Source organism: Pholcus phalangioides, unplaced genomic scaffold (assembly GCF_987345545.1).
Source record: "Pholcus phalangioides strain wild (caught in Gottingen) unplaced genomic scaffold, Ppha-v1.0 ptg000009l_1, whole genome shotgun sequence".
Lineage (NCBI taxonomy): Eukaryota > Metazoa > Arthropoda > Arachnida > Araneae > Pholcidae > Pholcus > Pholcus phalangioides.
In genome coordinates, this window is record NW_028301602.1 from 7927862 (window position 1) to 7950394 (window position 22533).

Here is a 22533-nt window from a genome sequence, read left to right on the forward strand (position 1 = left end):
TATTTAACAATCACTTGCAAATCATTCGTTATAGTGACATTTTCGTTTCAAGTCGTACTTGTTATTACGAACTTACACTGTAAAGAGAGAGAGAGAGGTGTTATATAATTTTCTCGGCAAGATTAGCTTTACCGCACAACATCAAAGAAAGAGATTATCTGGATATCAATGGCAGAGATGAACATTTTGGAAAGAAAAGGTTTTTTCGCCTAAAACCCAAAACCTGGTCCTGTTGCAACCCGAACAAGGGCACTAACCAATATATAACAGAGGCACAACTGTTCTTTTTTTCTTTATTATATCACGCGCATTAGCATGATGCGCTGAGGGAGCCCCCCCCCCCTCCCTCTAACTCAGCAGTAAGACTCCGGGTGGCAACAATAAACAGAGATCTCTCATTATTGTTGCAGAGAGGAGCAGGGTTCAATTCCCGGTCGGGGCAAAAAACATTTCTTCCCAAAGTTCACCTCAGCATTAATATCCATAAGGTCTCTTTTTTTTTTGGTTGTGTAGTAAAAATATGTAGTCAAACTCGGTTATAACATGACCAAGTCTATAACGTCAATAATTAGCGGTCCGGACTGATTACCATAAAGAATAATTAGAATGTCATCCATTAAAAGCAACCACTTCGGATATGACAACAAATGTTTCGTTACTATTGTTTCCCTTTGAATTGCGTTTTCCTAAGAAACTCTCGAAACGGGCTGATCAGATGCAGGGAATGTTCACCTGTTATTCTATCTATGCCTAAAGTTGAAAAAAAAATATATTAATTACACGCTTGACGCTTCGACTTGCTCATTGACATGACCACTATACAAACCATTTCAGTATTTCGCCCTTAAACGAGTTTTTTTCTTGTAATAGTTACCCGTTTTTCGAACGAAGCTCGCTCCAACTTCTAATCTTTACTAGAATCAGAAATGAAGGTAATGCGCACACTTAGGAAAGTGTGTTATAATGAATATGACCATAAATATTCACCTCACATTATTTGCAAATTAATTTTTTTCCCTATGCAATACATTTTAGCAGACTTGCTGTAGCATTGAATTACTCGCCGAAGGTTATTTATAAGTGGTATATGGCACATTCGCCGATATTTGGTGAGAATCGCCATGTGCTGTATTAATTAACCCATTTCACGTTTTTTTCTCGATGAAATACAGTCAGCCTAATCATAAAAAAAATATAAACCTCCATGCACAGTATTTTTTGATTGCCGCTGATTATATTTTTCATCAAAAAATGGCTTAGAAAACGTCAACCTCGGTTATACCGACATCTCAGTCAAAATTTAATCGACATAAAGACAAAATTTTGTGGAATCTTCGATGTCATTATAAACGAGTTTGTATATTTCTGCCCTGCGACACCACAACTTGGAATTATCCCCCCCCCCCCAAACAATCGAAACTGTTGTCCCCCCTAATCGAAGCACTGACTAACAATCATGTGGGGGGTCTTTATTAGTCAATCTACTCTTTATTAGTCATATTTCCCTGACTCTAACGCTTTTCCGATAGAAACGTGCTTAAACAACCACGTCTCTCTTCATAGCTCAAGCTCATCATACATACCCTAGTACCTATTCTCTACATTTTTAATGGTGTTGTTCTTCTTTGTGATCACACCTTATGTTATAACGTTCGGTATGGAGCATCCAGAGATATCATTATATATACTGCCCCCCCCCCAGAATGTGTGATGTCCTTGGGAGAAAGAGCGTGGGAAATGTTTGAATGTTTGCTCTGCCCATGCTAGTATGGAAGTTATTTTCTTAAAGTGTTCTGTGTAACATGTATTTTAATACGGATACACATTTCGTGTTTCAGGCAAAAATTCGATAGCAAAATAATGTATCTAACCGAGTGATATAAAAGAAAGAAAAATTTGCACATTCGTGCTTGTAACGCGCAGAGGACGATATATTGCAACATCTAATGAAAATATTCTTATTTATAATCTATCAATTTTTTTATATGGAATTCTATTTGTGTTATCAATATTTCATGAACATATGACTCACGATGTTGTTGCAGCTGGTGTCACAAAGATCGAAGCATCGCCTAGTTAGGTGTCTAAGAGAATCATTGGTGAAATGTTCTGAAGAGTTAGTTCATTGACATTTACGTTTTAACTTTACGTCCGTTAATTAAGAGAGATTTTCACACACACACAAACTTTTTCTAAAACAAACATTACTTTCAAAAATATTTATTTCATATTTGGTGTCGAGGTATAAATTTTAGAACTGTTTTCTTTGGCTGATATGTCAGGCCAACTATCGCTTCTTCGGTAAGTTTTCCACCAGGAGTCTCGGCTTCCAAATAGAAATTCTTGACGATACCGCTGAAATACAGCAGGATTTCCATCATAGCTACGTTACCAGCGGGACAGTTCCGCTTACCTGAAATCGGAAATCGCAAGAAACGTGAATCACACCAGGAATAATAAATTGATCGTATTCGACAGAAAATTTTCAATGATTAAATTTTTTTGCTTTTCATAAAATGTGCCGATAAATCCCATGGTTCATTTGGTTATATGCATTTTGCTTAAGATACCCATCCGTTTGAAAAAGTCTGTAGTGACAGAGTAGCTATCGCAGGAGGGGGCCTACTACTTTCTGTTCGTGGGCCAACGTAATGGTCAGCTACAGCGTCGCGGGCTACACCAGTGGTGCCACTTCGGCGTATAAGCCGCATCATTATTTAAATTAATCAATTATCAAATTACTATCGTCACTAGAAGTAAATAATTTGTAAGCAGTTTGTTAATCAGGAAATCTCTGCAGTTGGAACCGATAGCTCGAATAATGATCACAAATTTAATTTTATACACAGTACTTTTAACTTGTCGTGAGTCGCAGAAAATCACTTCACGCGTCAAATGCTGCCCGCGGGCCAGCTGTGGCCACCCCTCAGCTGCGGCAAATAATGTTTATATTATGGAGGTCATTTTTTCTTTTCTTTGCAGTGCCGCTGTGGTGGTCGAGTGGTTATAGTGCCGGACTCGTGATGCGAGGATCCGGGTTCGAACCCCACATTGGTGGTCGGTTGAAGTTGGTTTTCTGTGGTTCCCAACTTCAAGGCGCAAATGCGAGCCGATCTCCCCGTTAAAAGTCTCGCCACAGAGAGCAACAGTCCTACAACGGTAAATCATTCAACCATAACACTTCACTCATAGTTAGTAAAACTGGGGGCAGATGACAGCACTACACATAACAAGCATTACACAGAAACAAACTTTACGTCAGGTTGCACTACACGTACACGCACATTCCCGCATGTACCGATTCGTTGGGGGGTTCCGCGGGGGGGAGGGTGCATGTGTGGTGTAGCAGTAGTAGGTAGGGGCTCGGGGATCCATGATGTTCTTAAGTCAGCCACCTCGTTGGGCAATTTGCCTGTTGTGGCGTTGTATTTGTATTTGTATTTGAATGTGTAAAAGACTACGAATCCATGAAAAAAATTCAACTTTTAGTATTTAGCGTTGACCGACGTTTCTATAGCACATGAACCATTAACTACATATGAACCTAACTTTTATACATATATATTGTAATAAGCCGTTGTATTCCTCTAAGGGGCCGTTCAAGTATTACGTAAGCAAATTTTTAGCCATTTTTGACCCCCTCCCCCCCCCCTTTTCAGCAAAATTTCGTCATCAGCTCTTCCCCTCGGAATCCTAACTCATATTTTCATAAAGGGCGGTTGATGGCGTAAGCATTATCCAACCCGCCCCTCCCCCCCCCCCCTTGTCATCAAAAGTCATCTAATCGGCAACCCCCCCCCCGACCCCATCGATGATGACGCAATACTTGAACGGCCCCTAAGAAACAATAATATGTTATAAGGTATGATAAACGCGCACAGTACGGTGGATGCATATATGTAAACCGTAACTTCCTACGTATAACCCGCAGATTCTAATATATCGGAATTTATTGGCCTGTATTATACACGGCTCAGTTTTTAGAGAGGATTTGAAGTAGAAACAAATATACCATAGATACTTTTAAACTAATTTGTAATACGTAATTCAAGTATTTATAGATATCGCGTAGATGCGAGTAGTAAAAAGGCTATTTCTTAAACTAAAAAGTGACAAATATAACACCCCCCCCCCCCTCTTATTCCTTAAGACAGGGGTCTTCAACTCATGGCCTGCTGGTCTCATTTGGCCCTCGGAGATTTTTATCCTGGCCTGCCGGTCATTTTCAGAAAATGGTTGGAAACGATGTAAAACGATTAATTCTAGAATAAATGAAAGAAGTAATTCTAGAGTAGATGAAAAAATAATTCTAGGGTAAATGAAAAAATAATTCCCGCATGCTTTGATGGACAAATAATTTCAGAATTGAAATGAAACAAATAAACAAATAATTCCAGGATTGATAAAAATTCAGAACTACTGAAGCAAATAATTTCAGAATTAGCGAAAAAGAATAAATTATATATCAATGAGAAAAATAATTTTGGTAATTCCTGATAGAAATTATTTCACAATCAATAAAAGAGTAATCGCATGATTATTGAAAGAAATTATTTCAAGATATATTGAGAAGAAAATTGATTTCGAAATTTCCTAATTAAAGAATAATTTAAAAAATAAAACTACAGAAACGCAGAAGTGATTTCAGATTGAAATTAACCTCAGAATGAAATTTAATCAATAATTAATCAAAAAATATTTCAGAATTAGTTTAAAAATCTAAAAGAGAATTCAGACTTTCCACTACAGGAGTTTATAATGAAATTCATACCTTTCCAGAAGTTTCAGGCTTCTCTGAAGCAGTCGTTTCGCCCACTACTGCGGTAGCCATCTTCGGCTCAGTTTTTGAGAAGCGAGGAGACGAAACGTTCTCCTTGGATGACTCTTATCCACTGACGCTACTGCTGGAGACGCGGAAGTATTAACCTCGTCATTGTGACGTCGATCAAGTGACGAGTCGATGTTGATGGCTGATGGGACGTGATGGCTTCTGATTGGGAGGGTGGGGATCGAAGTCTTCAAATTTGAATGAGGGGATCGGAATTCGGAAGAGTTGATTTGGGGCCGTTCAAGTATTACGTCATCATCGATCAGGGCTTTGCCGTTGGGTTTGATCAAAACAAAAAAAAAATTGAATTTTTCTTTCAAAAAATCGAAATTGCTTTATTCTTACCGTATGAGAATGGCACGTAGCTGTCTATTTTCAAATTCACTGTCCCATCGTCCATTAGGAATCTTTCCGGCGAGAAATTTCCGGGATCTTTCCAATATTTGATGTCATTGTGTTGACCCCAGTTGTTAGCAATTAACGTCGTTCCCTTTGGTATATCATACCCGCATATTTTTATATCTTCATGAATTCTGTTAATTAAGAAAATGCATAATATGCAGAATTAATAGAATCAATTCATCATTAGTTCACAATTTCTATGACGAAACCAACAGGCAACCTGACCGTAGGCAAAAGTTTAAACCGATATGGATTAATTTCATACTAATTGATTAATGAACAGTATATAATTAATTAATATGCAATAATTATATAATTATATTAATGTGCAATATATTTTTAATTCATATTTTAACATTTGTAGCGACCTCTACTTGAACTTTCACCGACTGCGGAAAAATTATGACGTCGCACTTCGCAATTTTCTGATGCGAATATTTCTGTTACCTAGCAACGCAAGTTGCGATAAAAAATCGAATGTTTTTCTTCGCAGTCGGCAAGCAACCATTGTCATGTGATGTCTTTCATTTTTATGTGTCCGTACCAAATTAAACATGTATTATATAAAACCTTCTGATTGTTATTATATTTAATAATGGAGCTCAACAACCGGTCCTACAGATAGGCGCCTACACACCGGTGCCCTGCATCGGTCCCTAAACTGGGTGCCTAAACTGGCGACGCCGGCCGTGATTTCGAACAGCGCCATGATTTCGAACAGCAAGCTTCTCAAGGTAAGCGAGTAATCGTTTCCTCCGTTCCAAATGGACAATCCGCCGAATGTCGATCGCGTCGCTATAAAGCCGCCTCCATTTTGGAGAAACAATCCAAACTTGTGGTTTATCCAACTAGAAGCACAATTCTCGATCGCAGCGATAACTTCCGATGCTACGAAGTTCAACCATACTATCGCTGGTATCGATGCCGCTATTTTATCGACAGTCCAAGATTTAGTTCTAGAACCTCCCCAGCAGAATAAATACGACGCGCTGAAGACACGATTGATTCAGGTTTACGCGGAGAGCGAATCATCGAAAATCCGTACGCTACTGCAAGGTTTAGAACTAGGAGATCAAAAACCATCGCATCTGCTTGCCCGAATGCGTGAGCTTGCCGGACATAACTTTAGTGATGACTTGCTGAAATCGTTGTGGTTAGCGCGACTCCCCGCTAACGTCCAAGCTATACTAGCTGCTTCGAGCGAAAGGCTTCCACAACTCGCTTCGATGGCAGATAAAATCGCTGAGTTGGCCATTCCAAATATCTGTTCAGCATCCGGTCGACCTGAGAACGCAATCAGCCAATCACTGGAGCAACAAGTCGCAGCTCTGACCAAAGAGTTGAGTGAGCTGAAGGCCGCTATTCACACTTCACAGCGACAGCCTAGACCTCGATTCGACCATCGTCATCGAGAACGGTATTCTCGCTCGCGATCCCACAGCCGAGCCCAATACAAACAAGCTGAAAATGGCTTCTGCTTCTATCACACCAGTTTCGGAGCTCAGGCTAAGAAATGTCAACAGCCCTGCTCCTTCAAAACCTCACCGGGAAACTAATAAGGCAGTCGTCCACCGGCCAAGGCCACGGCTGCCAATTCGTCGACAGAGTCATACTGGCCGATCCTTCCACCAACTGGACTTTTTTGATCGACACGGGCGCTGATGTGTCAGTCGTCCCGCGAACTGTCGTCAATACCCACAAGAAACCCGAGAAGTTGATTCTTACAGCCGCCAATGGTTCCTCTATCTCAACTTACGGCACCAAACTTCTAACATTGAATTTGAACCTCCGAAGGACATTTGCTTGGCCGTTCATCATAGCCGACGTAACCCAACCAATTATTGGTGTAGATTTTCTATCGCATTTCAACCTGTTAGTCGATAGCAAACATCATCGCCTCATCGATGGAACGACTTTGCTATCTGCCACTTGTTCCATTGCAAGAAATATCGCAGCTCCATCTTTTTGCTTGAACGGTATCGATCTATTATCATCGCCATATCGGGATATAGTCAAAGAGTTTCCTGATATTCTCCGTCCACACATCCAAAATAAGAAAATTAAAGAGCACAATATCAAGCACTTCATTGAGACTACAGGTCCACCAGTTTTTGCCCGACCTCGACGGCTTTCCACGGAAAAGTTGAAAGTTGCGCGAAAAGAGTTCGAGTTCATGATGCAACAAGGACTTTGTCAGCCTTCGAAGAGCAGTTGGTCTAGTCCACTCCATCTAGTTCCAAAGAAATCTGGCGACTGGAGACCGTGTGGAGACTATAGAGCACTAAACAAAATCACAGTTCCTGATCGTTACCCGATTCCTTTCCTCACAGATTGCTCGCACATTCTCCACGGAACGACAATATATTCCTCAATCGACCTGATTAGAGCGTATCAACAAATTCCAGTGCACGAGCCAGATATTCCAAAAACAGCAATTACTACACCGTTTGGACTCTTCGAATTTCCGTATATGACCTTTGGATTACGCAATGCAGCGCAGACCTTCCAGAGATTCATGAATACGATCCTACAAGGATTGGAATTCGTATTCTGTTATTTAGACGATATCCTGGTAGCTTCTCCAGACGAGCAAACTCATCTCCAACACTTACGTGAAGTATTCAGTCGACTTGACGAATACGGACTGTGCATAAATGTGCCAAAATGCATATTTGGCGTCCCGACCATCAAATTCTTGGGATATGAAATTAGCAAGAATGGACTCAAACCGTTATCCGCCAAAGTAGATGTCATCAAGAACTTTATGCAACCCACTTCCGCCACTTCCTTGCGCCGATTTCTGGGCATGTTGAATTTTTACCACCGGTTCATACCTAAGTGTGCGGACCTGCAGCGACCACTCACCGCTATGTTAGCAGGTCATGCGAAAAACAGCCGGAAACCACTCAATTGGACTCAACAAGCTTCACAAGCCTTCACCGATGTCAAGGAAGCGCTATGCAACGCCACTTTGCTCGTTCATCCAAAGCCAAACGCGCACATTTCTCTCGTAGCAGATGCATCGGACAATGCCATCGGTGCAGTGTTACAGCAAGAGCATGACGGTGTGATCCAACCCCTCAGTTTTTTCTCTCGCACACTCTCCCAGTCTCAAGTAAAATACAGTGCGTATGACAGAGAACTTCTAGCTATTTATAGCGCAGTTAAACATTTCAAATGCCATCTAGAAGGACGTCATTTTACCATTTACAGTGACCATCGTCCATTGATGTATGCCTTCAAACAAGACCCGAACAAAGCTTCGCCTCGACAACTACGACAATTAAATTATATCGCAGAATTTACTACTGATATCAGGTATATTCCTGGACCAAACAATGTAGTTGCTGACACTTTGTCACGCATCGCAACTATTGCTTCTCCATCACCAATCGACTACGATGCGATTGCCGACTCTCAATGTGACGATGAATTACGTAAACTCCAACAAAGCTCATCATTGAAAATCGTCAAACTGCGTTTGCCGGACAGTAATATAACGAAGCACTTGTTTTGTGACATTTCTACGGGACACATCCGTCCTTATATTCCAGAATCACACAGAAGACAAGCTTTTGAATCACTCCATACGCTTTCTCATTCAGGTATCAAAGCTACTACCAAGTTGGTTTCTCAACGCTTCATCTGGCGCAACCTCAAAAAAGATTGTCAGGCGTGGACTAGAGCATGCATTGCATGCCAACGTTCTAAAGTTCACCGACACACTCGTTCCGCTCTGGCCGAATTTAAAGTACCAAACAATAGATTTCAACACATCAATCTCGACATAGTTGGCCCATTGCCATTATGCCAAGGCTCACGGTACCTCCTAACGATAATAGACAGATATTCCAGATGGATCGAAGCCGCACCTATGCCAGACCAAACTGCCGAAACAGTCGCCAAAGCCCTAATTGCGACCTGGTTTGCCAGATTTGGCATACCACAGAAGATTACCACAGACCAAGGAAGACAGTTTGAGAGTCATCTTTTCCAAACCTTAAGCAGATACCTCGGATTCCAACATCACAAGACGAACGCATATCATCCTCAGGCGAATGGACTCATCGAGAGACAACACCGATCTCTGAAAGCTGCCCTAAGATGCCGAATCCAATCCCATGCAGCTTGGGTTGACGCTCTTCCATTAGCACTACTAGGCCTGAGATCAGCAGTGAAAGAAGATTTAGGATGCTCCTCCGCCGAAATCCTCTACGGATCACCATTGCAACTGCCTGGCGAGTACTTCTCCGCAATACCAGACATCAAACAATCCGATTTCGTCCATCAACTTCAAAAACTAATGCGTTCAATGAAACCCATACCTACAACAACTCACGGATCTACGCCAACATATGTTCCTACATGTCTACAATCCGCATCTCATGTCTTCCTGCGTAACGATGCACCACACTCTGCCTTGCAACCAACGTATCAAGGCCCATTTCTGGTCAAAGATCGACGAGATAAATTCTTCGACATCGACTTCAACGGGACATCCAGGAGAATCTCCATCGATCGGTTGATCCCAGCTTTCTTAAGTGACCAGCATACCCAAGTGCCTTCGACGTCACCCGTCCATCCAAGTACAGTACCAGCAACTGTGACTCGTTCCGGTCGTCATGTCCACTTCCCCGACAGATACTCGACCACGACATTTCGTTGACACTAGGGGGGGAGTGTGTAGCGACCTCTACTTGAACTTTCACCGACTGCGGAAAAATTATGACGTCGCACTTCGCAATTTTCTGATGCGAATATTTCTGTTACCTAGCAACGCAAGTTGCGATAAAAAATCGAATGTTTTTCTTCGCAGTCGGCAAGCAACCATTGTCATGTGATGTCTTTCATTTTTATGTGTCCGTACCAAATTAAACATGTATTATATAAAACCTTCTGATTGTTATTATATTTAATAATGGAGCTCAACAACCGGTCCTACAGATAGGCGCCTACACACCGGTGCCCTGCATCGGTCCCTAAACTGGGTGCCCAAACATTCATAAATGAATTAAATAGCCCATTTTTGTGAGAACTTGTACATGAAGTTGAGATAATTAGTTCACTTAAAGTTTAGAGTGAACATTTTTTAAAGCATTTATTTTAGCTATTTAATATAACGATACAAACTTATTGCTCGAGCAATTAATTTTGACTTATTGAGCATTCTTCTAGCAATTAATTTAGACGATGTTCGAGCAAACAATGTGAGCTACATAAAGCACCTTCAAATAGAAGTGAAATTTTTTAAACAATGTCGAAATCTATATGTTGTTTTCAGCTAATTTAAGGGGAAAATAAATTTTAAAACGCGGAGATCTTGTTTCTCAATGTGTTTGCTGCTCACAATGAAGAAAGTTTACGATATCGCGCTTTCTTGGTCAAATTGTTTTAGCAAAACAGCAATTCTGCAGTAACTGCTATAAGGAAATATCGGAATTGGAAGAGGATTCGAAAAAGTCCAATGAATGTTAAAAACCTTCGGAGTATGAAAACGAAATTTGAAACCACAGGATCGTTGGCTGTTCGTCCTGGAAGAGGAACAAAACCCGTTTCTATAGGCGCAGTACAGGAGGTTTCGCTTCGTGTTTAAGAGGACAGCGCTTCAAATTCTCGTTGTTGATAGAGCACGCAACTGTCCATAAGATCATGCAGAATATCCTCCGATATTATCCGTACAAACTTTCACTTGTGCAGCGGTTGCTTCTTCATGATTATGACGCTCGACTCCGGTTCTCACTCCAGTTTCTAGTTCACGTTGAGGTCGATTCAGAATGGCCTTGGAATATCCTCTGGACAGATGAAGCGCAATTTCACTTGGATGATGCAGTCAATACTCAGAACTGCCGCATTTGGGAGCCAGAAAATCCGCACACTGTCTTACAGGTTCCGTTTCATTCACCGAAAGTGACGGTATGGTGTGGATTTACTGCATCATTTATCCTGACTTCTACGAGGAGTTTCGTTCTTCAGATCCAGTGACACGTTCGATCACCGGATAGCGATATGCATTGCTGTTACACAACGAAATTGTTCCGGCTCTGCAAGCTTTACCTAACCTTAAAGGCAGCATTTCACGCCACGTGCTGAACATTTGCCCACACACACTTCGGACAGTTGTGGAACATGGCATCTTGAGATTTCACATGATATCTGAAAATGACGGCCATCGTGTAAAACATGTTTTGTTGCAGTACCAATTGTTAAAATTGTAAATATTTGCTTAAATGTGTCATTTCTTAATACAACGCCCGCTGGTGGCGACATGTGCAACTAATTTTTTTTTTACCTGAAACAAATTCCCATTACTTCATGAAGTCCTCCACAAAATTTCACAATTTTCTGACGACTGGAATTAGTACAACAGTGCACATTAGTAACAACAGTGCACTTATTAATATTTCTTTTAATTATTAATAATTTTTTGAACTGTATTTTCACCTGCAGGCTACTTTAAAATAGGGTCTTTTAATTATGGACGCCCTGTAATTAAGTGTAGCAGCTGTATTCGATTAGCTCTATGAGACGAGAGAGAAAAAAGAGGAAGGGAATTTGAGAGAAAAACTATTTATAGAATAATAATTGACATACAGTGTTTTCGTCAAGTTTTGAAAAAAAAAGATTACCGGAATGTGATTGCGATATGATGGGTTGCCTATAGCTAACGTGGACATGATTATCACAAAAGCATACGCCAATTTTTGATGAACCCCCCCCCCTCCCCCAAATCACGTATTTTCTTTTCGGACTTTGGTTAGGGATCTACAACCATTTCTCGAACAAGCTGTCCAAAGCCCAAAATTCGGTCATTTTCCGAGTCAATTTACAATGAAATTGGCCACTTCTCGAACTGGCCGATTTCGGGCTTTGATAAACATATATATAAACAACAGTGCACTTATTAATATTTCTTTTAATTATTAATAATTTTTTGAACTGTAATTTTTAACAATTCAAGGTAAGAAACGTTTCTTTAATTTTTCCTTGATGTACTATCGGCTGAGAAAAGCCGTTCTCTCTACTTTCAACAATTCATAAGCAGAGGAATATTAAATATATTCAAGACGAAAAGTAATCTGAAAAACATTTTGTTAAAGAAGTAAACATTACCTAGGCGAACAATATTCAAAAAGCGTTAATAAGTTTTGAGCAATGCTCCAGAGTCAAAAGTCCTATTCGAATATTTTTCCTGATAACAAGAGCGTTATCAAAAGTGTTATTTTCGGTCAATAATCTCCGGAATTTCATAACCATATGTCCCATTATACACACTGACATAACGTTCAAAGTTTCCAAACGTGGAATGTTATAAATGAATCACTAGGAGGTGGATTCACATCCACAGGCACTCACCATGTCGTGTCAGACACGGCAAACATTCATTAACATAAAATTGTCTGTTTGTGCCTGCGCAGTCACGATACAACGTATACGAATAGTACGTTCATTCGATTTACGTTAAGGAATGTTTGCCGTGTCTGACCGACACGGTGAGTGTCTGTAGATGTGAATCGACCCCAAAACACACACATGAATGAAATAGATGCAAATGTTATTTTACATCCGGGATGTATTCAACGGAGCGATTGTTTTCCATCGTTGTCCTTCCATGATAGTCGCATAAGTGAACGGTAGCTCGAAACGATCTTCCCACGAGGCCATGTTTTTCGAACCCAATGTCGAATCCAATTCTTCTCTGACTCTTCGTTGCACATTGGGGTAGTCGGCCATGGCCAAGAACAACCAGTTTAACGAAGTTCTTGTCGTGTCGCTTCCACCTACCAACAAGGCTATTGTATTCCCGAGTAAGTTTGTCTCTGAAATATACGTATGTTTTAGTTATCTAATATGACACAACAGCAGTTATACTATTTCATAAAACGAGAGAAAAAAACCTTGTGTGTGTGAATAACACTATTTATAAAATGTTAGTAAATGAACCATAGTTTCAACTTTGGATTCAGTAACAAGTACGAAGTCGAGTCACATTATTGTAACCAGCGCCTACTTTTGACATCAACTGCTTACTGAAATAATTGCTATCAGGTCCGATACTAGTATAGTTATGGTGAGAGAATAGCTATAGAGAGAGAGAATATCATTCGTGATGAGATTCAGAATTTTAAAATAAAAAAAATTATCGTTGGGTTTTCTAGCCAAGCATCACAGTACCTCTGAACCCAGACAGTTTGTGAAATGGCCGCGTGCTGGCTGGTGACATTTTGCGTATTGGTTCCTTTGCGTACAGGTTTCAACCACAAATTTGGATGATTCGCAGTTCAACTAGCAGAGATGAATCTCAAAAGTGGATACTGCTTGTGAAACATAGGAAGTAAGGGGGGAAACATTTCTTAGGATTTCAGTGGAGCAGGTTTTTCATACCCCCTTGCATGTAATACAAATACAAGCCACAACAAGCAAAATGCCCAATGAGGTGCCTCAAAAAACTTGCCCATAACAAATATGGATGTTATATGTTTCCTAAAATACAGCAACCCAATTATAAATGTAATTATGAAAACTAAAGACTATATACATAATCAAATATAATACAATGCTCACATAACAAATATTCACGGTATAAAATATAAAAATATATTATTTAATTATTTTTTATCAGTAAACGATGGCATAAGTCTTTAAAAAACACTTATAAATAATTTCGTGTTTTTCATGCTGTTTGCCTCTATCGTTGTCGGTGTTTTTCAACCCGTAGTTTGCGGAGCTCCAAAGGTCCGCAACATCATTTCACTTATTTTCATTACATTTGTAGCACCCTTAGAGCTGTAAAATTGTAATTTATTACTTCGATGTTTATACAAATACAACACATCAGGCAAAATGCCCAACGAGGTGGCTGAGAAAAAGTTGCCCATAACTAATATGGATGTCATATGTTTCAAAATTACAGCAACACCCAATTAAAAATACAATTACAAAAACTAAAAACAGTATATATGCATGATGAAATATCATACAATGCTCATAAAGAATACTTATGGTTGTCCTATTCTAAGTATGGATGGCTTCTCAATTTACCCGAACATGTTTATCGTATTTCTTTTTTAAACGTGTCAATTGAGTGTTGAGGGGATTCGATATGCAAATGATTAATCACACACAACCAGATTTTTCTCTAAAATTACAGCATAACAGATAGGATATAAATTTACTATGATATCAATCGTAGTGAATTTATATCATATCTGATAGTGATATCACCCCATGATATAAATTAACTATAGAAAGGGACGCCGTGAAAAGTCTGGCTTGGGGGGGGCGCCAAAGGAACCCCAGAATGTGGGGGCCATGCTTTTATGTATAGGTCCCCCAACGCTGGTGGGTAGTCACAGCACTCGAGTCAAAGAGGTGGTTTTGGTACAAACGACTTCAATTTGCACGGCGGTATCGAAACTTTACTTTTGATAGTTAAAAACTAGCCTTCTTGGATGTCATCCACGTGGAATGAAGGTGCAGGATATTTTCAAATGTTGCTAGAAGAATAAAAACTGATAATAATGTTATTTGTCTAAAAAAAAATGATTGTGTTTATCTAAGTCCACTGATATTTCTGGTAGTCATTTTGCACCATTGTGATTAATATTCAAATTTATTATCTTTCCTGGACCTCATGAGATTTTATTCTTAGAGAGAGATTTCACGGGATCCGTTTTCTTTGTGAAAATGAAAACAATCAACTTTATGTTTTTACATTATTATATGGGAAAATTATCCTATAAAAGAATATATACGTATAGCCATTCGTTTCATAGGCGGAGGGGAGAGGGGGGGTCCGTGGTGTTTATTTTACTGTTAAATCGGGTCCGTGATGCACAAAAGTTAGGTCCTCTCTCTTAGGCATCTTAATTTATCACTTCCTGGTCATCTTTCTTCTGCTTGTACTACCAAATCGTCTTCTACATCTTAGCTTGTGGTCAAGTTACCGTGACTCGACTGTGCGTATAGCCTTACCGTTGAAATAGTTCATTTTTCCACTTTCTTTCTGGATTTTCATCTCGTGGAGATACTGATCGTAAAAACACGATGTCTCAGGATCGATTGAAGTTACATCTCGTCTTTCACCTTCTTTTCTGGAATCAAAATAAACATTCTTTATAACAGCAATTAAATATTCAACGTAAATTTTAAATAAGTGCATAAAATAATAATCAGTTGCCGTATTTTGTTCCCCCTTTCCTTTTGGTACGAGTCCGATGCGTCAGCTTTTTCTTTTTCAAAAGTAATACACAGGAATGGCAAGAAACTTTGGCAGTATTTTTTCATCGCCAAGTGTAAAAATAAATGCACTGTTCTAGATCCCATGTCTCCTATATATTTTTCCCCTTATTCAATATTCGCTTAATTTTGCCTTATTCCTTCCTGACTATCGCATTATAGTTAAGTTTCACTTCCAGGGCCTAAATAGACCGGTCCTGTATTCTACACTCTAGAGCAAATCCTGACTTCACTAAATACACACATCCATATCCCAGCTAATGCATTTGAACTGAAGGCTGTTGTGGTGATTACTCGGCTGCCAGGCAGGTTAATCTCAGCAATGACGCAATTAAATTAAAGAAATGGAGCGACCAGATGTTATTCAGACGAAAGCAGAACAACTAGTTAATTCCTCCTAAATATCGTTCATTCTGATCCAAGATCTTCACAAAATATTTACAGCTAGTATGTATTATGACAAACTTATACTTCAGTCTTTTCTCACAAAATTAAAACACGTAAAAAAAACTACCTCAAGTACTCAAGGAATTCATTCAATTTGCGGAGATGCTTGTGGTATCCGAAAAGACGGAGCTTTACGAGTATCTTGCATAAAGTAGGAAAATATATATGTAGACCGGCTTGAGCAAAGAACTGAGACATCACGTCGATGCGTTGGTTCAGAAAGATCCGTTCTGGATGGCCCATAGGAAGCTTTTTGCCAAGAACCAAACCGGCTATATTATTAGATACACTCGTGGTCACAGCATTATTGAAATACGTCGGCTTTCCTTTCCAATCATTGATGACCTCAATCAGTTCATTTACTTCTTCCTATGGAAAAGAAAAGAAACAGGTAAACAACTATACCGTTTCATTGCAGGCTACGGGTTTTAGATAAAACATGGTTTCGCAATGTACTTATAAACTTCCAATGAAAGAAGAAAAGTCAGCATTTATATAACATGGTTACTTACTGTCACATGTGTTTCCCATTCACGTTTCCCTAACCCGAGATTTCTCATGACTTTCATGCAAAACTTTCTTTGTTCGACCCATTCTTCGCCGTTAACACTCGAAAGCCCTATATAAAACCATATTTCAAGTACTACTCAACCTATAAACATTTCAATTTTTATACACACTGTCATGCTAAACATATTAAAGTTTCTGATGCTAGTGAATTTTTCCACACTTAACGTTGAAAATGTTTTGTTTTCTCTCAGGTGCGATACTATATTACAACCCTGTCACGAACAGCATTTATCATCACACACGCCACATCTCATATAGCACACGGTAGCGTGTTTTTGTTTTTTTTTTCTCTCTCACGTCAACAAAGAGTTTCTAGGTTTCCATGTCTTACAGTAAATGTGATGAATCGGTAATTATCAGTAACGACGTTATGTATAATCACCGGTTATTTTGTATAATCACCAAATGATGATTGTAAGTTTGATAAATAGTTCAATGTCCAGAATGGACTAATGTCCGAAAATTGTGTTTCTTGTCTTGAAACAAGGTTTTTTTTTTTATTCATCATATTTGCCAATACGAGCTGGGATGCGCATAATTAAAATGGTCAGTAATAATACATAATAACTGGCGGATACGTATAATCACCGGATTTATCATATTTACAATAACATTTACACTAAATGCCAAAAATTGTCATCTACTACGGACATATATTTGTCTTTAAATGTGCTTTTTTAAGCCATACAGGGTGGCACCATTCCAAGGTGGGCGATGGAAGAAAAAAATTTTGGAGTAGGGGGCGATGGACCAGAAAGTTTGGGAAACTATGGACTTCCAGTTACAAAAATATCCAAATACTTTGTAGACCTCATATACGTTAATCAACATATATCAAAATAAAAAAAAAATTAACTTTTCATACTGGCACCCTGTGCTCAAAAACCCAAAAAGAAAGTTGTTGCACTGTCTCTACTAGGACCAACAAACGAAATTTTGCGTTTCTAAGTGCAATGTGCGCTGAGATATTTGAATTTAAAAAAATGAAATAAAATTGGAAAATAAAACACCATAAATGAGGATGAATTTTCCCCCTTTATTTATGCAGGTTTCCCCCCCCCCCAATTTTTCTCCATTTTGAGTGACGTATATGAGTTCTGCACGTTATTTGGACAATGTTTTGTTATTGGAAGTTATGCCTCTAGAATCAACGGCTCGCCAGTAAAATACGGCAAGGGACAATTAAGTAATCACCTTGTATATAAGGTGTGATGAAAAAATTACCTAGCTGGCACTAAGAAACGTTATAACTGAGTGTTCATGATCATTATTGTAGAAAGTAATTAGGGGCTAAAGAGAAATTCCAGTAGAATGTGAATTTGGAAGTTGATCAACTTTGCCCAAGAGTATTAAGAAGACACCAACGAATAAGGCAAATACACGAAAATACAAAAATCCTAATGCATTTCGACACCAATGGATGTTTTCTTCAGAGAAAAAATATTTAACCACTAGTCACGCTGACCGAGTTTCCCACTTGGGTTGAATACCAAATCTTAACGATCGGTTGCTTGGCGGAAAAAGTACGTCTGTTCACTATTTCCGTGTATTTGCCCTGTACAACCCGAAGAGACTACATCGATTCCACTTCATCTCTGGAAATGTCTCCGTGGAAGTTCATATTCTTCTGGTTAACGGCTCTTTAACCCGGAACTATCTTATCAATCCTGGTGTATAATAAACAAATTAGGCAGCATTGCAGGCGCTTCAAACATTTACTATCAATTATCTTCTTGAAATGAGATTTATATCACCTTCGTCTATAAAATACTGAAGCAAATGCATTGCTTCATTCACACATTCAGGATATTGGAACCTACCTACTCCACCAGGGAGGAAACTAAAAGTATTTTCAGGTCTGTCGAGTGTCGTAGACAGGCTGAAAGCTTCTTTCACTGCTTCGTAATTACCAAGAAATACGACGTATGTTTGTCCCATATATAAGCTGTAGATAATTGAAAAAAATATATCATTTCAATCATCACCATAAAAATTGAATCGTCAGATACCATTAGAAATGAAGATCACTTTAAGTTTTAAGAATAACTCATAATTATAGAAATATACAAAGTTCAACTTGAATCTGGGACGTTGAACCCGCATGTAAATATTCGCTGATTTCTTTTGAAAAATCGCACCACTACTACTACGACCTGCAGGCCCACAACATCACATAGTCGCGTGACTGAATTTCATTGGAAAGTGTGAACTCGAGCATTATATTTACATGCCCAAAATTACGGAATAAGAGTATTTTTTAAAATATAATTCCAACACGTCTTTGGCTTTTTGGACTCTCATTTCTAGACATTATTTTGAAAATTACTACAAGCCAGGTGTCATCTAATACCCCAAATAAGCGTTTCTCAACCTATGGTCCACGACAATGGTGGAGATTGCACCAAGCACGACCAGGAACTGTCTCTCGCACAGATACGCGTATTGCGTGAGATACCCGGTTATGAACTGGGGACCTCTCGATCCGCCGAATGCTCTACCTCTGAGCTATACCCCCCCCCCCATCCCGTGACGATGACAGCTGGTTCGCAGCCAGACTTTAATTCTAACAGACCGAAGAAATTATTGAATTGTTGTAATTTATAGATAGATAGAAGCACTCACAGCAACCCCAACCTCATGCAAAGAAACTTAAATGCCGTAAACTACGGTACAGCTGCGATTTTCACGTTACCATAAAATTGAAATGAATTTAAATGTAGTTCACGGGAATATGCTCAGAACATGGCAAATATGTTTAGATAAATACAGTCGGACTTACTCATAACGAACACCGATTTTAGCAAAATATGCTTGTAACGAATTTTTGACAGATTTTCAATGGAATACGTCTACCAGAACGCGGATGCTATATAGGTCTGAGTAGTTTCAGTATACTGACACTGCTCAGGTCAATATAGCATCCGCTCTGGTACTTATTCCATTGAAACTTGGTACATATGTTAAATATGTAATTTTAATAAGTCCCCATAAGTCCATGGGGGGGAAGAAAAATCCAATTGAAAATGCACCACTTTTTCACCTGGTGGTCAAAAACAGAACCTTTTATTTCATACATATCTCTCCCATGGTTTCATTAAGATATCCAAAAAATTTGGCTGTATGATATATTATTTTAAACTATTCATTATAAGAATACTCATTATTGCAAAATGCGTATCAGGCATGTGTGCGTGTGTGTGTAAAATGTTTTATTTTGCTTAAACACGTAATTTTTCAAGCCGGTACGGATATAACGAAGTCCTCGTATAATGAATAGTTCCTCTGTTTTTTTCCGACTTCGTTATAACCCGGTTCGACTGTATTCATATTCATAATCAAAATTATCATAATGATAAAAATTATCTTCCATCACAATTTCAGAAAAGATTTCAAATTCAATTATGTGCTTCGTTGGGGAAAAAATGCATTTCTATAAAAAGGTTAAACGACCAAAAATGTAGGAATATCACTCAAAATACGAGCCATTGCTGTATAATATGTACTTTATTCCTGAATTTAAATGGCTTGTATTTTACTTAACATATGGTCACTCATACTGTAAGTTAGTGATCCGTCGAATTGTTTCAAACATTTCACTAGTCCTTTATTTCAGAAACGCTATTTTAAACAATCACGGAAAAACGATTTAAAACAAAATTAATATTGGCTTTTACCATCAATTACATTGAAAAAAAAAACCTTGCTACAATACGATACAACTTTTTTTTTTCAAGTCTTGTTTGAAAATGTATATACTCTAATCTTGAAATGCTGCCTATCGTTATAACGATTAACCCATCTACAACGATATTTTTCCTGTTCCACAGAGTACCGTTATATCGAGGTTTAACTGCACAAAAATATGAATGAATACCTGAATACATTTCCGTATTTTTCGCGCATTTCATCCAGTTTCCGGAACGGTTCCGTACCAAGAAACGGTAGGTATCCCAAAATGGGTAGTCCCCTAGGACCAGGTCGAGGCAAGTTCTTTTTAGATCTGTCATGAAGCTTCCTGAGCAATAAAAACACCAGAGAAACAGTCAAGGCAATATACAAACTATCGGAGAAAGTTTCCTTCCAATTGTCATTTTCGGAATCCATTTTCTTTTTTCTATGTCACACCAGTATTTGCACATGACGCGACTGTGACTGTCACGAACATCAACAAGGTCAAGTTGAGATTAGATATGCACTTCGGTACTCCAGGGGTCGTTGAAAACAGGTTCAAATGCACGTGACAACTGATAACTCTTGATTGATTAATACTCACTTCCTCCAATCGTTGCTGGGGTATTTTTATCTGTTAGTGGTTTTCTTAGAAAATAATATATGAAGTAGTTTCGATTTTGAGTTGATTTTCCAACAATCTTTCCAGAATAGATTTTTAATTTAACTGTTTCCATTGGTACTTTGCAAATACAGTCGAATCCCGTTGTAACGAACACCAAGAGGCCGGAGAAATCCCTTCGTTATAACGAAATTTCCTTATAAAGGAATTCCAGGTTTTTTTGCATTGTTCCTATGTAAACATATCTGGTGGATTAGAAAAGTGTTCGTTAAAACGAGATTTTCACTATAACGTTATTCGTTAAAACGGGATTTGACTGTACAGTAAAACCTCTCTTTTGCGGACACCAGTGAGACAAAAATAATTTGTCCGTAAAACAGGGGTGACAGTTAGTCAGGGGTTTGAATACCATACTTTCATTATACACAGGGAAATTCTTATTTGGCCGTAAAAGAGGGGATGACTGCATCAGGGGTGTCCGTTCGGAGGGGTTTTACTGTAATGCGGAGATCAACAGTACTTCCTTTTTTTTATTGAGAAAAGTATTCAAATATGAGGGTAAATTGTCGAATGAATTCAAAAATATTGACTACCGTATATTGAAAAAAAAAGTGATTAAAATAGTTTTTTCTCAAAAATGCATATGATCAAAAGCGTTTCATTAAAGTTGAGCATTTATGCTACTTAATAATAATGATATTTCAACATGAAATAATGTTATTCATATATATACACTGCTGGCCACTGTAAATGCAACACCCTGAAGGAAGCATGCAAATAATATGAAATTTACAACATGCATTAGCGGAGGTGAGATATGCAAATGATTAGAATTTCAGCGCAGACGCACATCACGCGCGCCTGTGGCGCCACTTCAAAGCGCTATTTAAGGCTTGGAGATTTTGACGATTTGAAGTACGGCAATTGTGTTTTTCTTGTGGTTTTTTCAAAAAAACGATCAATTATGCCTCGTAGAAAACAGCGATCATCTTTTGATCAAGTATCCGAGTTCGACAGAGGAAGGATAGTGGCCTACCGAGATTGTGGATTATCTTTCAGGGAAATCGGTAGTCGTGTTGGACGAAACCAAACAACTGTAATGCGGATATGTGATCGTTGGGTGCAGGAGGGTACGACGGACCGACGTGTTCGATCGCATCCACCTCAGTGCACCACTTCACGTGATGACAGGCGTATTGTGCGTATGGCAGTGATGGATCGCTCAGCCACATCACGAACCATAGCACAGGACATTTAGTCTGTACCGCATCATCCAGTGTCTGCGCGTGCCATTCGACGCCGTTTACAGCAGAGTGGTCTGTCCGCAAGACGTCCATTGCTTCGTCTACCCTTGACGCAGAACCACAGACGTCTCCGCCGCCAATGGTGCGATGAAAGAAGGATGTGGACGGCACAATGGAATGAAATTGTCTTTACTGACGAGTCACGCTTCTGTCTGCAACACCACGATGGTCGGATTCGAGTCTGGAGACACCGTGGAGAGAGGATGCTGAACAGCTGCGTTATGCCTCCGCCACACTGGTTCTGCACCGGGTATTATGGTATGGGGCGGTATTGGATATCACTATCGCACTCCTCTAGTACGCATTGCCGGTACTTTAAAAAGCCAGCGCTACATCTCCGAGGTGTTGGAGCCAGTTGTCCTTCCTTACCTTCAGGGCTTGCCCACAGCCATATTTCAACAGGATAATGCGCGACCACACGTGGCACGCATTGTCCAAAGGTTCTTCGTCAATCG

At 39.2% G+C, this 22533-nt stretch overlaps 1 protein-coding gene across 2 annotated transcripts; it reads right to left on the reverse strand.

The window, feature by feature from the left end:
• Window positions 1–2204: 2204 nt before the first annotated feature.
• LOC149081688 (cytochrome P450 2J5-like) lies at window positions 2205–20677 on the reverse strand. Of its 2 annotated transcripts, XM_089237086.1 has the most exons (8): window positions 20358–20649; window positions 18304–18428; window positions 16426–16532; window positions 15981–16282; window positions 15203–15321; window positions 12792–13047; window positions 5174–5361; window positions 2205–2413 (listed from the first exon to the last, which is right to left on the reverse strand). In XM_089237086.1, the coding sequence occupies exons 1-8, from the start codon at window positions 20585–20587 to the stop codon at window positions 2226–2228; spliced, it is 1515 nt and encodes a 504-aa protein (XP_089093212.1). In that variant the 5' UTR covers window positions 20588–20649; the 3' UTR covers window positions 2205–2225. The 2 variants fall into 2 exon arrangements, with proteins under 2 accessions (XP_089093212.1, XP_089093213.1); XM_089237087.1 differs by lacking the exon at window positions 18304–18428 and having other exon boundaries at window positions 20358–20677.
• Between the last annotated feature and the right edge of the window lie 1856 nt (window positions 20678–22533).